Source organism: Chrysochloris asiatica, unplaced genomic scaffold (assembly GCF_000296735.1).
Source record: "Chrysochloris asiatica unplaced genomic scaffold, ChrAsi1.0 scaffold00219, whole genome shotgun sequence".
In the NCBI taxonomy this organism is placed as follows: Eukaryota; Metazoa; Chordata; class Mammalia; order Afrosoricida; family Chrysochloridae; genus Chrysochloris; species Chrysochloris asiatica.
The window spans coordinates 3,985,162-4,000,867 of record NW_006408737.1 but is presented as its reverse complement, the minus strand read 5'-3'; the positions used below and the strand labels follow the sequence as shown (position 1 = coordinate 4,000,867).

At 39.9% G+C, this 15,706-nt stretch overlaps 1 protein-coding gene across 1 annotated transcript; it reads left to right on the top strand.

The window, feature by feature from the left end:
- The first annotated feature begins 648 nt into the window (after positions 1-648).
- On the top strand, positions 649-10,781 carry EIF4G2 (eukaryotic translation initiation factor 4 gamma, 2). Its single transcript, XM_006873029.1, has 22 exons — positions 649-754; positions 966-1,092; positions 1,390-1,455; positions 2,022-2,162; positions 2,724-2,826; positions 3,881-4,012; positions 4,101-4,167; positions 4,500-4,651; positions 5,107-5,217; positions 5,378-5,461; positions 5,546-5,644; positions 5,921-6,062; positions 6,152-6,312; positions 6,642-6,755; positions 7,327-7,452; positions 7,573-7,677; positions 7,790-8,005; positions 8,101-8,359; positions 8,736-8,940; positions 9,096-9,307; positions 9,392-9,513; positions 9,952-10,781. The coding sequence occupies exons 1-22, from the start codon at positions 649-651 to the stop codon at positions 10,015-10,017; spliced, it is 2,916 nt and encodes a 971-aa protein (XP_006873091.1). The 3' UTR covers positions 10,018-10,781.
- Positions 10,782-15,706: the final 4,925 nt, after the last annotated feature.

Below are 15,706 nucleotides of genomic sequence, written 5' to 3'. Positions count from 1 at the left end.
ATACGGGGACGCGGCGTAAGGGCCGCGCGCGTGCTGGCGGCGAGGGCGCGGGGCAGCGGCGCACGCGGCGGCGAGGGCTCGGCCGTTGGCGCGGGACCAGCCGAGGCGCAGGAGTCCGGGAGCCCAGCCGCGGGCGGAAGGAGGTAGACGCCGCGGCCGCCCGGCAGGTCCCCAAGGCGAGAAGGTGGAGAGGGGGTGGCTGTTCCCTTTGTCCGCCGAGCCGGGCAGGCAGGGGCGGCTGTCAGGCCCGGAAGGATTGACGGCGGCGGCCGGTGGGCAGGAGGCCACCTTCCTGTCCGGAGAACAAAGAGCGGCGGGGGCGGCCGCGGCGCCTCCCCCGGCGAAAGGAGCGCCTCCTGGGGCCGGGAGACAGGCGCTTCCTGGGTGGGAGGGTTTTGGGCTCTTTGTTCCCAGGAAGGGAGCGTGGGGCGGAGGTGCCTGCTGCCATGTTGGGGCCCCGGCAGTCCTCCCGCCTGGGCCGGCCCGGCGCTCCGGGCCCCTTCATGCGTCCTCTCCTGAGGAGCTTCGGGGGCGCCCAGGAGATTGGCTGCTGAAGGAACTGCCAAGCAGTCTTCGGTGCGCAGCTGACCCAGTCTCCGGGGCTCTGGGGTGGAAAAATGACCATATTTCCCATATCCTGTTTCTGGCATGGCTATTGATCGGAATGCTGGGCTCAGGAAGCAGACTGTGCCTTTTGTTAAAAACACATTGGGGAATGACCTTAATCAGGTTGGCTCGATGAAGGCTATCCTTGGTGACAAGGAAATCTTCGGTGGCAACCCAAAATGAAATATAATTGCCTTTTGTGTTTTGAGTGCAGGTCTTCCTAGACCTGCAATGCAGTGAGGGGTACGAAAGATCAACCACCTGCAGTGCCAGGGTCTGAATTCAGTGATACTTGAATGAACATTTAATGATGTGTATCCTAGCAGTGTCTAATTTTGGTGCTCTTTTTTTCATTCTAGGTTTTTCATTTCTCCCTTCCCTTCCCCTCCCCACCCCATCCATTAATATTATTCTTTTGAAGATTCTTCGTTGTCAAGCCGCCAAAGTGGAGAGTGCGATTGCAGAAGGGGGTGCTTCTCGTTTCAGGTATGTTTGAGGATCATTTTGAAAAGACCAAGCACAAAACCAAGAGTCACTACACCAAATAATTTTGACTTAATGTGCTGCATTTTTTGCTTTATAATTTGCCAAGTCCTTGAATTTTTACTGAACATCATCTATGTGAAGAATAAATGTCATGAAATCAGTTCCTTTGACTTCCATTAGTCTTAAATTTAGTCTTCATCTGTGGAGTAGTTTATAAAGTTTAAAACACCCTTTTGAGTGAGACCAAATTGAGGTATAGTTTCTGTTTTTTAATTTTTTTATTATTATTTTAATTAGTGCTTCTTCGGACGGAGGAGGAAGTAGGGGTGGACCTCAGCACTATCCCAAGACTGCTGGCAACAGGTATGGTGAATGTGTAAAAACAAACACATTTTCGTAAATTGCACATTTAGACTAAAAGCCTTTCCCATGCATAACAGTTTGATGTTACGGGTCTTGGTTCTGCCCAGTTATTCCAAGTTTTGAATATCAGCTCTTGGCATCTCCTAAGCCTGTCATATGTTGGTTGCCCGGTCCTCAAACTTTTTTTTAATTCTTGTTCTTACTTACATTATTTATAAAATAAAGTGGTATGCACGAACTATGGTCATAGTTTTAAGGAATAGTCTAGAGAATACTGGTTTAATCGTTAGCGTTACCTGGGAACTAAGTAACAAAGCTTACTAATCAGAAACTCTGGGGATAGACACAGCATTCATTCTGTTACAGAAAAACTTTCAGGTGGTTCTGATACAATTTAAGAGTTTAAGAACTGTTGGTTTCCAGAGTTGCTAAGTTTTGAGAAAAGTTTGGGATATGTAAGCTTTTTTCTATTTAGAAGATTCTGTTTAATATTTAGTATGATTGGTATGTGGGTGGATATCATATTTTCATTATTCCTAATGAAAGATTTACATTTTATTAATTAGCGAGTTCCTGGGGAAAACCCCAGGGCAAAACGCTCAGAAATGGATTCCTGCACGAAGCACTAGACGAGATGACAACTCCGCAGCAAACAACTCCGCAAACGAAAAAGAACGACATGATGCAATCTTCAGGAAAGTAAGAGGGTAAGTGTGTTTTATCCTTTTACTAAAAGGAAGAAAGAACTGGATTCATTGTGCTTCTCTCGTGTGTATTGCTACTGAGTCTAAACAAAGAATTTCAGAAGGCAATGTTCATGTCCTAAAGTAGTGTACATTTTAATGAAAGACACTGCTGATAGCTTTTTTAAAAAACAACTGAAAAGTAGTGAATTAATGTTTTGGCGTCTACACTTGTTTTCAGCTTTTGGGTTAAAATTTTTGCATTTCTTTCATTTTCCATGTAATTCAGTGAAGCAGGTCACCTAATGATCTTATGTTCTGGTTTCACCTTGACAGTAAGGAGGCTTTTGTGCCATGGACTTAAGTGAGAAAGGTTAAACAGCTAGAGACACCCCCACCCTACCCCTATCCCCAATCTATTAAACATGCTTATTCTGATCAGGAAGCTTGTTTCAACATCCCTTTGGCTGGGTGTATAAAAAGAAATGTGATATTAAAGGGAGATGTTAGAAAAGTATTCAATGTAAAGTAAAAGATACTTTTTTAACTCAATAATGCTGACACTTAATTTCTTTCTCACCCCAGCATACTAAATAAGCTTACTCCTGAGAAGTTTGACAAGCTATGCCTTGAGCTCCTCAATGTGGGTGTAGAGTCTAAACTCATCCTTAAAGGGGTCATACTGCTGGTAAGTATTAACTGAAAATATTTTAAGTCTTTTGGGTTTTAATACTTAACGCCCTCAAGTGTGGTGGTGGTGGTTGTTAAAAGTGCCATGGAATCTGTACCAACTCAGCCACCTTGTATACGGTTCTGAGGAGCAGCTGGTTAGCTTGAACTGCTGACCAGTCCAGCGCATTCACCTGTTGCGCTGCTCCAGAACTCCATAGCGTGGTTAGAAATTTCTTATTGAAATGCTAATGGTGATAAAAATAGAATCACTATAAGGAGCTCTGGTAGCGTAGTGGTTACGAATCGGGCTGCGAACCTTAAGGTCAGTGGTTTGAAACTACCAGCTGCTCCGCGGGAGAAAGATGAGGCTTTCTACTCCCGTAAGGATTTACACCCTTGGAAACCCTGTACAGGGTCGCTATGGGTCGGAACTGACTCGAAGGCATTTAACAACAACTCAATGTTAAGAGCATGGTGACTCAGTGGATAAGCACTGGACTGCGAACCACAAGGTTGGTGGTTAGAGCCTAACAGTTAACTCTACCGTAGAAAAATGGCTTTTGCTTCCACAAAGACTTACAACATCCAAAACTACAGGGTTGCTGAGTTGAAATAACTCCATGACACTTAGCAACAATTCAATATTATTAGACTTATAGGGTGGATTTTAAATTATTCTTCATATGCATGAAGAGTTAAACAGATTATTAGACCATAGGGACTTTTTTCCCCCTCTTGTTGAAAACATTTTGATCTTGGAAATAAATTTTAATGGTATTTTATAAGACTTCAGAGTCTTGTTTACAATTGTAATAGCGAAGGTATTTTCAGTTCCTGAGGGAAGGGGTGTGGCTAACATGACGTCTCTATTTGGGTTTTTTTATATTAAAGTAGTTAAAATTTAAGTATTTTTATTTTTTCCAGAAGGCTAAAACAGTATACACGAATTGTTTAATGTTCACGGAAAACCTAGAGTATTCTCATTCTCGAATTGTAGATGAGGTGTAAAGAAGTTGTGAAGGAGAGAGTCTCAAAAATACATATTTAATACTTGAAAAATATTTCTGTAGATTGTGGACAAAGCCCTAGAAGAGCCAAAGTATAGCTCACTGTATGCTCAGCTATGTCTGCGATTGGCAGAAGATGCACCAAACTTTGATGGCCCAGCAGCAGAGGGTCAACCAGGACAGAAGCAAAGCACAGTAAGTGATAAGTGGGTGTTTACTTAATTTTAAAATTGATATGAAAGATTTAATTAAAGCTCCCAAATGTCTTTTGTGTTTCTGGTAGACATTCAGACGCCTCTTAATTTCAAAATTACAAGATGAATTTGAAAACCGAACCAGAAATGTTGACGGTAAGAATTTATATTTGACAAAACTAGTATAATAAAGACAACCATGGACTCACACATATGAAGATTGAACAGGACCAGGCTGTTTCATTTATTTATGTGTAGGGTCACCGTCAGTCTCAGCTGACTCAGTGGCAGCTAGTAACAAATGTGGTGTTTTGAGATAAAGCACTGGATCACAAGGTCTGTTTGAACCACAATGTTAGCAGTTCAAACTCACCAGTTGCGCCCTTGGAACCCTATACAGAGTCACTATGAGTCAGAAGCAACTCAAAGGCACATAACAAAGTATTTTTGCTTATTTCTAAATGTTGACCTATTATTTTTTTCCCCAGTCTATGATAAGCGTGAAAATCCTCTCCTCCCCGAGGAGGAGGAACAGAGAGCCATTGCTAAGATCAAGATGTTGGGGAACATCAAATTCATTGGAGAGCTTGGCAAGCTTGATCTTATTCATGAATCTATCCTTCATAAGTGCATCAAAACAGTAAGTACAACTAAGAATTTGGGCTTAATTTAATGTCACTTGATACATCATTATTTGAGTAAATTAAAATTGCTGTGTACTATTTGAGAGCACTGGTAGCATAGTGGTTACGAATCAGGCTGTGAACCGCAAGGTCAGCAGTTCAAAACTACCAGCTGTTCCGCGGGAGAAAGATGAGGCTTTCTACTCCTGTAAAGATATACAGCCTTAGAAACCCTGTTCAGGGTCACTATGGGTCGGAACCGACTCGATGGCACTTAACAATAAATGTACTATTTGAGAGAGGGGGGATTAGGGTTAATTAGTTTATATATATACGGCCAGTGTATCTGGCACTTAGGAAAAATGGTTTAAATGTTGTAAAATAGGAACTATAAAGCGTCATGCAACATTTCGGGTAAGATGGCTGGAAAACTTAAGTCAGCATGTGATTTAAAATTTTTTTTATTTGGTAGCTTTTGGAAAAGAAGAAGAGAGTCCAACTCAAAGATATGGGAGAGGATTTGGAGTGCCTCTGTCAGATAATGAGGACAGTGGGACCTAGATTAGATCATGAACGAGCTAAGGTGTGTATATTGCTGCTAATGTTGTCTTTTGCCTAAGTATTTTCCTGATTTTCATAACATTTAGGGTATTGTCATAGTCATTAACCTTGTTATAATCTAGAAGTTTGTCTAGCGTGTTTTTGCTTTAGTGATTTCTTCCTGTCTTTTTCTCCTTTATCAGTCCTTAATGGATCAGTACTTTGCCCGAATGTGCTCCTTGATGTTAAGTAAGGAATTGCCAGCGAGGATTCGTTTCCTGCTGCAGGTGAAACTGGTTTCTTAATTAAAATTTGTTAATGCTTACTTAAAGAAAATTAGAATAAAACTTAAAACTCTTCTTAAATTACAGGATACCGTAGAGTTGCGAGAACATCATTGGGTTCCTCGCAAGGCTTTTCTTGACAATGGACCAAAGACGATCAATCAAATCCGTCAAGATGCAGTAAAAGTAAGATTTTTTTCAAGTGAATTTTTAAGTATGTTTACACCAACCAGTACGATGACCCTGCTAGCACTTCTACCCAAATATTTGAGGATATCTCTTATTGGTGGTGTTTAATGTTGTAATATATATCCTTTTGGCAAGGTGCTGTTTACAGAAGTTAACTTAACTAGCACTCTGACCTTCTGGAAGTTTTTCTTTAGTTTTCTTAATATAAGAAGTCTTAGTTAAAAGTACAACAGTGTTTAAGAACAAAAGCACTTACTTAATTTATTTCTAAAGGATCTAGGGGTGTTTATTCCTGCTCCTATGGCTCAAGGGATGAGAAGTGACTTCTTTCTGGAGGGACCGTTCATGCCACCCAGGATGAAAATGGATAGGGACCCACTTGGAGGACTTGCTGATATGTTTGGACAAATGCCAGGTGATCATAAGACTGGTTTGGTTAAATAAAATAGGAAATCAGTTAAACACTATAATAGGGTTTTAAGTGGTGTTCATATGTGTTTTAAGGTAGCGGAATTGGTACCGGTCCAGGAGTTATCCAGGATAGATTTTCACCCACCATGGGGCGACATCGTTCAAATCAACTTTTCAATGGCCATGGGGGACACATCATGCCTCCCACACAATCGCAGTTTGGAGAGATGGGAGGCAAGTTTATGAAAAGTCAGGTAAGAAACATTTATAAATGTTAAAGCAACAAGGGTTAAATCTTGAAGTTTTATTTTAGTGTTACTCTATTTGTTTTCCTAAACAAAATTTAAATATTTGTGAGATGTTTCAAACTGGATGAAATGTGCTTATCCTTAAGACTAGTGAAGTATTAGTAAAATCTTATTGAAAGTTAGGTTAGATTTTTGTTCTTTCCTATTTCATCTTTTACTTTCTCTGGGCAAATTCAATTAAGCTTTTCTTATGACTTGGCTCAACTTTCTGGTACTTAATTCATAATTTTTGGACCCCTTTTTATCTAGACTTTCTTTCTCCCTTTCTGAAATAGGGGCTAAGCCAGCTCTACCATAACCAGAGTCAGGGACTCTTATCCCAGCTGCAAGGACAGTCGAAGGATATGCCACCTCGGTTTTCTAAGAAAGGACAGCTTAATGCAGATGAGGTACATTTGCCTATGTTACTTATTTACTGTAGTTTGTAAACATAGAAGTCTTACTGCCCGATGATTATAAAAAGACGCGTTATTAAGAGGACTTATGCTGGTGTTCTTTATTCTCTTTTCTTTCTTTTCTACACTTCTTTTTCTTTCTTTGGATGTCCAGCGTCCTATGAGCGAAGATTATGAGATATGAGGGCAAGTCTTTTTAAATCTTTAGTTAGAGCAAGGAAAATGGTTGTCGTGGTTTTGCTGTAAAATAGGGTGACAGTAAAGCAATTTTCTAAAATACAGTTAAATTTGTCAGTTTTTATTTCAGTATTTTAGTTAGCAGTCTAGGAGAATTCTGGTACAAAAGTGAGACTTAATGATAGTTTCTAATTCTTGTGTAGAGCTGATCTTTAATTTTCTTGCCAGAAATTAAACCTGGCATGGAGTAAACTTTTTAGTACTTAGAAGAATTTTTCTGTACTAGATTCTTTCATTTTAATATATATTGAGTTAATTTTTATACTTCATGTTAGCCAACTGCATGCTGTTAACTTGGATATTTGCTTTGATATGCTTCCAATTCCAGATTAGCCTGAGGCCTGCTCAATCTTTCCTAATGAATAAAAACCAAGTGCCAAAGCTTCAGCCCCAGATAACTATGATTCCTCCTAGTGCGCAGCCACCACGCACTCAGACACCACCTCTGGGACAGGTACAATCTCTAGTATGACCACATTTTGTACCAGTGCTTTATGACTGTCTAAAGATAAGTTTATTTACTTTTTTTTTTTTCTCCCTCCAATCCAAATGCCTGTCACATCTGATCTTCTAGACACCTCAGCTTGGTCTCAAAACTAATCCACCACTTATCCAGGAAAAGCCTGCCAAGACCAGCAAAAAGCCACCACCATCAAAAGAAGAACTACTTAAGTTAACTGTAGGCTTCCTATAATTCTGTAAACATTCTCTAATCCATGATATGTATTTGGAATAGGGAATACACTGAAGATTTTTGCGTTTTTGTTTTTTTTTTGTTTGTTTTTTTTTAGGAAACTGTTGTGACTGAATATCTGAATAGTGGGAACGCAAATGAAGCTGTCAATGGTGTAAGAGAAATGAGGGCCCCTAAACATTTTCTTCCTGAGATGTTAAGCAAAGTAATCATCCTCTCACTAGATAGAAGTGATGAAGACAAAGAAAAAGCAAGTTCTTTGATCAGTTTACTCAAACAGGAAGGGATAGCCACAAGTGACAACTTCATGCAGGTAGAACACTTTCTTAATTTTGTGTTTTTTTAAAAATTGCTTAATTTTATCTGCCATTCAGATTTGGAAGCTAACTGTGTTGTTTTTCTTCTAAGGCTTTCCTGAATGTATTGGACCAGTGCCCCAAACTGGAGCTTGACATCCCTTTGGTGAAATCTTATTTAGCACAGTTTGCAGCTCGTGCCATCATTTCAGAGCTGGTGAGCATTTCTGAACTAGCTCAACCCCTGGAAAGTGGCACCCATTTTCCTCTCTTCTTACTTTGCCTTCAGCAGTTAGCTAAATTACAAGATCGAGAATGGTTAACAGAACTTTTTCAACAAAGCAAGGTCAATATGCAGAAAATGCTTCCAGGTAAGAATGCGGGGGGGGCGGGGGGAGGTTGTTTTATAATTTCTAATACCATGGGTGGATTTATGTACATCGGTCTTAATTATCCTAAGAAGTGATTTTCAGAAATAGCCTCCACCCACCCAGTACTGCTAATATTCAGGTCTGGGAGGAGGACACCTCTTTTCTGTGTATTACCACAGATAGACCTTATAAAAAGATAATTGTGATTTTGTTTCCTGTTTTTATTTGATCCATGTTAATTTAAATTGCTTTGTTGGGTTTGTTTTTCCTTTGCATTAGTTGTACACATAGAAATTTATTTATAAAGCTGCTTCTATATAAAGGCCAAATGAGTAAAAATAATGTGTCACATGATAGATGGCTTTGTCTCTTTCAGAAATTGATCAAAACAAAGACCGAATGTTGGAGATCTTGGAAGGAAAGGGACTGAGTTTCTTATTCCCACTACTCAAACTAGAGAAGGAACTGTTAAAGCAAATAAAATTGGATCCATCCCCACAAACCATATACAAGTGGATTAAAGATAACATCTCGCCCAAACTTCATGTAGATAAAGGATTTGTGAACATCTTAATGACTAGGTAATACAACACAGCTATATGATTTACATACAGTATAGAGGCTTATTTACTAGGAAAAATAAGGCCGGGGGATTGAGTTATCTTTTTTTTTTTTTTTTTTTTTTTTTAAACTAAACTCACTTGAGGTTCTAATGGGTTTTACTGGTTTTGTCCAGCTTCTTACAGTATATTTCTAGTGAAGTAAACCCACCCAGTGATGAAACAGATTCTTCCTCTGCTCCTTCCAAAGAACAATTAGAGCAGGAAAAACAACTGCTTCTTTCTTTCAAGCCAGTAATGCAGAAATTCCTTCATGATCATGTCGATCTACAAGTCAGTGCTCTGTATGCTCTTCAGGTGCACTGCTACAACAGCAACTTCCCAAAAGGTGAGAGGACCAGTGCCAGTGAATAAGCAAGTATGCAACAGTTCTTAACAGCACACTAACCTGGTCATATTGTGGTTTTTTTAGGCATGTTACTTCGCTTTTTTGTTCACTTTTATGATATGGAAATTATTGAAGAAGAAGCTTTCTTGGCTTGGAAAGAAGATATAACCCAAGAGTTTCCAGGGAAAGGCAAGGCTTTGTTCCAGGTACATTTTACTTTCTGAAGGGAGTTAGTATGTACTGTCCTTGCACTATTGTAAGCTTTGATTAAATAGGCAGTTAGTAGCAGCAAAGCGAGGGAAATTTGTGAAATGAAATCATGCTTTAATCCTAGTGATGGTAGTAGATGGAGGTGATAGAAGACAATTTTGAGAAATATCCCTCCACCTACCCAATACTGTTAACTATTCAGATCTGGGAGGACCACAGTGTCATTCTTGAGCCGCATAAGCTAACTGAACCATGAGCAGTTTGTAAATCCAAATAATATAACCTTTTGTAATTTAAAGCTAATATAAAAGTGCTCTGTAGCATGTTCTAAAGCCTGTTTTCCGTTATAAAATAATGTGGTATACTACCTTGATGTCTTTGAGTGGATTGCTAAAGTATTAATAATCTTGTTGAATTACACATCTAATTTTTAGGTGAATCAGTGGCTAACCTGGCTAGAAACTGCTGAAGAAGAAGAATCGGAGGAAGAAGCTGACTAAAGAACCAGCCAAAGCCTTAAATTGTGCAAAACATACTGTTGCTATGATGTAACTGCATTTGACCTAACCACTGCGAAAATTCATTCCGCTGTAATGTTTTCACAATATTTAAAGCAGAAGCACGTCAGTAGGATTTCCTTCTGCGTAAGGTTTTTTTGTAGTGTAATGTCTTAATCATAGTCTACCATCAAATATTTTAGGAGTATCTTTAATGTTTAGATAGTATATTAGCAGCATGCAATAATTACATCATAAGTTCTCAAGCAGAGGCAGTCTATTGCAAGGACCTTCTTTGCTGCCAGTTATCATAGGCTGTTTTAAGTTAGAAAACTGAATAGCAACACTGAATACTGTAGAAATGCACTTTGCTCAGTAATACTTGAGTTGTTGCAATATTTGATTATCCATTTGGTTGTTACAGAAAAATTCTTAACTGTAATTGATGGTTGTTGCCGTAATAGTATATTGCCTGTATTTCTACCTCTAGTAATGGGCTTTATGTGCTAGATTTTAATATCCTTGAGCCTGGGCAAGTGCACAAGTCTTTTTAAAAGAAACATGGTTTACTTGCACAAAACTGATCAGTTTTGAGAGATCGTTAATGCCCTTGAAGTGGTTTTTGTGGGTGTGAAACAAATGGTGAGAATTTTAATTGGTCCTTCTTATTATAGTATTGAAATTAAGTCTACTTAATTTATCAAGTCATGTTCATGCCCTGATTTTATATACTTGTATCTATCAATAAACATTGTGATACTTGATGTGTGTGGCAAATTGATGGAGGATTACTTTTATTTTGAGACAGGAAGCCTATCCTTATTAGTTTAAAGATTTGAGGAGTGTGCAGTTTGAATTGGATTCCATCTTAATGATGAATTCTCTGAGTCAAGTCATGTGTTAAGTGCTTTGAAGTTGGTTCCAACCCAATCCTGTCTAGGCGACTGGTGGATTTGAACTGTTGACTTTGCAGTTAGCAATCCAGTGCTTATCCTGTGTTACTGTTAAGTGCCATCGGGTAGGTTCCGACCTATAGCAACCCTGTATAGGGTTTCCAAGGCTGTAAATCTTGACGGGAACAGAAAGCCTCATCTTTCTCCCACAGAGCAGCTGGTAGTTTCCAGCTGCTGACCTTAAGGTTCACAGCCTGACTTGTAACCACTAAGCTACCAGAACTCCTTAGTGTGTATTCTATAGTGCTTATTTTTTGTATACTGACATACAAATGTAAATTTGAAAGATGTTACGTTCCATTGAGTCAGTTCTGACTCAAAGTAATCTTACATAGGGTTTCTGAGCGGGTTGGTGAGTTTGAACCACCAACTTTGCAGTTCACATTGATCTTGTGGTTCAGTGCCTATCCTACAGTGCCACACCAGGGCTGCATAACAACAAAACTTGGTGGCCTTTGTTTTTTCTGTGTATTATGAAATACATGGTGATACCTCTATAGGCCAACCTCCCTTATGGCCATAACTATTTTGCAGGCAGCATTCCCATTAGATAACGTTTGGATTTCCAGGAGTATTCTCAATATAGCAGTAACCCTCCTTTGTATAAAAATTTTGAAAAACTGATGAGCATTTGCCCTAACTCCAGCCCTGGAACTTTTTGGCAACTCAAGGCTTACTTGAATAACGTAGGCCTGGGTGGAGTTTCTTGAGAACATAAGCCTTTAGAATCCTAGTTTCTGACTTGATCCCCAAGAGCTTCCTAATTGGTTTTGGAGAGAATCCCAAGGAGAGTTAGTCCATCTGAACCTAATGTTAAGTACTGTCAAGTCGATTCTGACCCATAGCGGCCCTGTATAGGGTGTCCAAGGAGCAGCTAGTGAGCTTGAACTGCCAACCTTGCAGTTCAAACGGCTTTTTAGTCTGGCGCATTAACCCACAGCGTCACATAACAGAAGAGTTCTACCTGTAATTTAATGGTAGGTGAAACCAAGAACCCAAGGAGCTCTGGTAGTATAGTGATTATGCAAATGGGCTGCTAACCTCAAGGTCAGCAGTTCAAAACTACCAGTGGTTCCCTGGGAGAAAGATGAGGTGGTGTGCTCCCATAAAGATTTACAGCCTCGGAAACCCTGTACAGGGTCACTATGAGTTGGAACCAACTCCACAGCACTTAACAAAACCAAGATCCCAGTTCCCTATAGAAGATAGGAGAAGCTAGTAAGTAACCCCTGGAATCTTGGCAGGTAATGGGTTTATAAATATGGATGAAGTAAGGCTAATATTTGTGTAGACTCAATTCTAGGTATTAAAAAAAGAAACTGCAAGATTATACAAAAGAGTTATAGTTTATTACTGGCCTACCTATTCCTAAGTCCCTTCAAGGGAGGAAAAGTAGCCTAAGGTGGTTGAGGAAAGGTGAGGTCTTAGCTACTCCTCGTTCTACACTTGATTCTCCAAGATCCATTAAAGAGTTTTATAACTTAACCTGAAGTATAGTGGTTAGGCAGTCCTTACAGGACAGTATGCTTTCATCCCCCAACACAACAAGGACTCAAATACTAATTGGCCCTATAGCAGAAAATACAACACTGATTTTGTTCCAAAGACACTAAATAGTATTTTATAACCGGTCATACTATAAAATGACAATATTTAGATGCCCTTGCATATACCTCGTTTGAATGCTCTGTAGTGTTTTTCAGTGTCAGCATACAAATACCACAATTGCTGCCCCAAATTTCTAGCAAGAGTTCCAAATGTTTACTTCAACATTTCTTGCCCATTTCCAAATCTCAGACTATACTTCTTGCACATCTACATTGAAACTCAAGATCACTAACTCCAGTACTTTTCCTATAGGATTGGTTATCCAATAGGTGCAATTTGACAAGTTGTGAGTTCTCTTTCAACACCACCCTACTATTCTTTTACTTAATTGACTGTTTCCTCATTACTAATAGCATACTCCTGATCTCTATACAACAGAACGCCTGAACAAACCCTATATCCAATCCATCTGACCAAAACATCTAAAACCTCTCTTATCTAAACACAGTAGTCGTTTAGATTCCCTGTTAAAAGTTGGCTGTCAGAGGGAAGAGAAATATTTTCAAAGTTAAATTATGCCAATTCAAAACCTGCCAGATGGCTCTCCATTTAGATCTGTCTCATGTATAATTAATATTGGCCTGTACTCATTCTGGAGTCCCATGTGGCACTGTGGGCTAATGCATCAGACTGCAAGTCATTTGTACTGTAAGGTTGGTGGTTCAAGCTCATCAGCTGCTCCTTGGAAACCCTATACAGGGTCACTATGGGTCGGAATCGACTTGATAGCACTGACAACATATTCATTCTGATCCAGCCATACTTACTGCCTTACAGTTTGGGAATCTGCCAAATCGCCTCAGAGGCTTTTTGTTCATACCCCACTCCCACAACTGAATGATGTTCACAGGTCTTGGCTCAAATGTCGCAAAGATTTCCCTGTCCTGTTAATGGATTTTTTGCGTGAACTTTTTGGAGCTATCTTACATGTATTTATACCTCCCTCCAAAATGGAGAACATAGTTCTCAGCACCTAGCACAGTGCCTAGGACACAGAAATCTTAAATCATGAGTTAGAAACACAGCATCTGGACCTAGAAGAAGAAGAAGGAAAGGGATTTCCATTTAGTGGTGTGATTGTAAGCAAAAGAATTCATTTCTTGAAAATGAAAGCTAATAAGCTAAAAGGGGTGAACATCAGCTTGTATGTGTGAACAGTTATTGAATCTTCAAAGCTTTTCCAATTGGTACAGTAAAGTGTTTTGCTGATAATTGAAATATTAGTGATTAAAATCCACCGGCCACAGAGAAATGTGGCAGTCTGCTTCTGTAAAGATGACAACCTTGAGAACCCATGAGGTGGGTAGTTCTACTTTGTCCTGTAGAATCACTACAGGAATAAGTTTGGCCCCATAAGGACTGCTTCCATCCACTGAGCTTTCAAGATCAGCCAAATCCATTATGATCTTGGTCTTGATCTATCAAAAGCATTCAACAGTTGACTACCTCTTTGCTATGTTGTTTATCCCAAGTCTTCTTTTAAGGCCTCTTTCAGCCTGGCCCCTGAATTGCTTATCTCCTTCAACCCTGTCACTCAGTCCTATACCTCCGATTACCAAGGAGACTCCTGAGCAGAGTAGAAAGCAGTAGAAATAAAACATTGAAGCCACAGGTTGCGCAGACCCAGAGACCAGCCCCACCCTTTACCACCATGCCCACTCCATGACTTCAATCACCATGTATATTTCAATCCAGGAAGCTGGGATATAACAAAAGTTCTAATGAGAAACCAAACTACTAGGCACAGACAACAATGCAGATCAGGAATTCTGTTTATAGCACTCTGCCTGCCACCCAGTAGACTGGCAAGTAAGATAAAAACCAGTTGCTGTCTAGTTAGTTGATTTCCACTTGTGACAACCCCATGTGTGTTAAGAGTAGAACTGTATTCTGTAGGGTTTCCAATGGCTGGCTTTTTGGAAGTAGATAACCAGGACTTTTTTTTCAAAGCACATCTGAATAGACTTCCATGAGAAAAATTGTGGGTGTTCGCCCAAGAAGGCTAGATTTGTAATGATAACACAACCTTATTCAAAAATGTAGTCTTTGGATAAGCATCATTGAGCTTGTTAGCAATGCAGAGTATCTGGTCCTATTCCAGACCTTCTCAAATCAGAATCCCTAGATTATTTTTAGCATATTAAGTTTGCCAAGCACTGATTAACAACTTAATTGACCCAGACACCCTTGCTGACCACTAGGTTTGTACTTATTTTCCACCCAGGGTGCCCTTGGGCCTTCATCTGAGAAGCAATTACGTTGTTGCTGTTAGGTGCCATCGAGTCGGTACCGACCCATAGCAACTTTTTGCACAGCAGAACAAAACACTGCCCAATCCTGGGCCAACCTCACTGCTGTTGCCACGCTTGAGTCCATTGATGCTGCCACTTGACCAATCCATCTCGTTGGGGATTTTCCTCTTTTTCTCTGACCCTCCACCTTACCAAACATGATATCCTTCTCCAGCAACTGGTCCCTCCTGACAAAGTGTCTGAAGTATGAGAGACCAAGTTTGGCTATCTTGGCCTCTAAGGAGCACTCTGGCTACACTTCTTCCAAAACAGATCTGTTGGCTCATTTGGCAGCACATGGCACTTAATATTCTCCTCCAACACCATACTCAAAGGCATCAGTTCTTCTACGGTCTTCCTTATTCACTGTCCAGCTTTCACACACATATGAGCTTATTGAAATTACTATGGCTTGGCTTAGGCGTACCTTAGTCTTCAAGCTGACATCTTTGCTTTTCAATGCTTTATAAAGGTCTTGTGTAGCGGATTTGCTTAATGCAATATGTCATTTGATCTCTTGACTGCTGCTTCCATGAGTGTTGATAGTTGATCCAAGAAGAATGACGTCCTTGACACCTTCAATCTTTTCTCCATTGACAAGAATGTTGTTTATTGGTCCAGTGGTGAGGATTTTTGTTTTCTTGACATTGAGATGTAATCCATACCAAAGGTTGTGCTCTTTGATCTTCATCAGTAAATGTTTAAAGTCCTCTTCACTTTCAGCAAACAAGGTTGTATCATCTGCATATCGCAGTTTGTTAACAAGTCTTCCTTCAATCCTGATGCCACGTTTTTCTTCATAGAACCCAGCTTCTCGGATTATCTGCTCAGCATACAGGT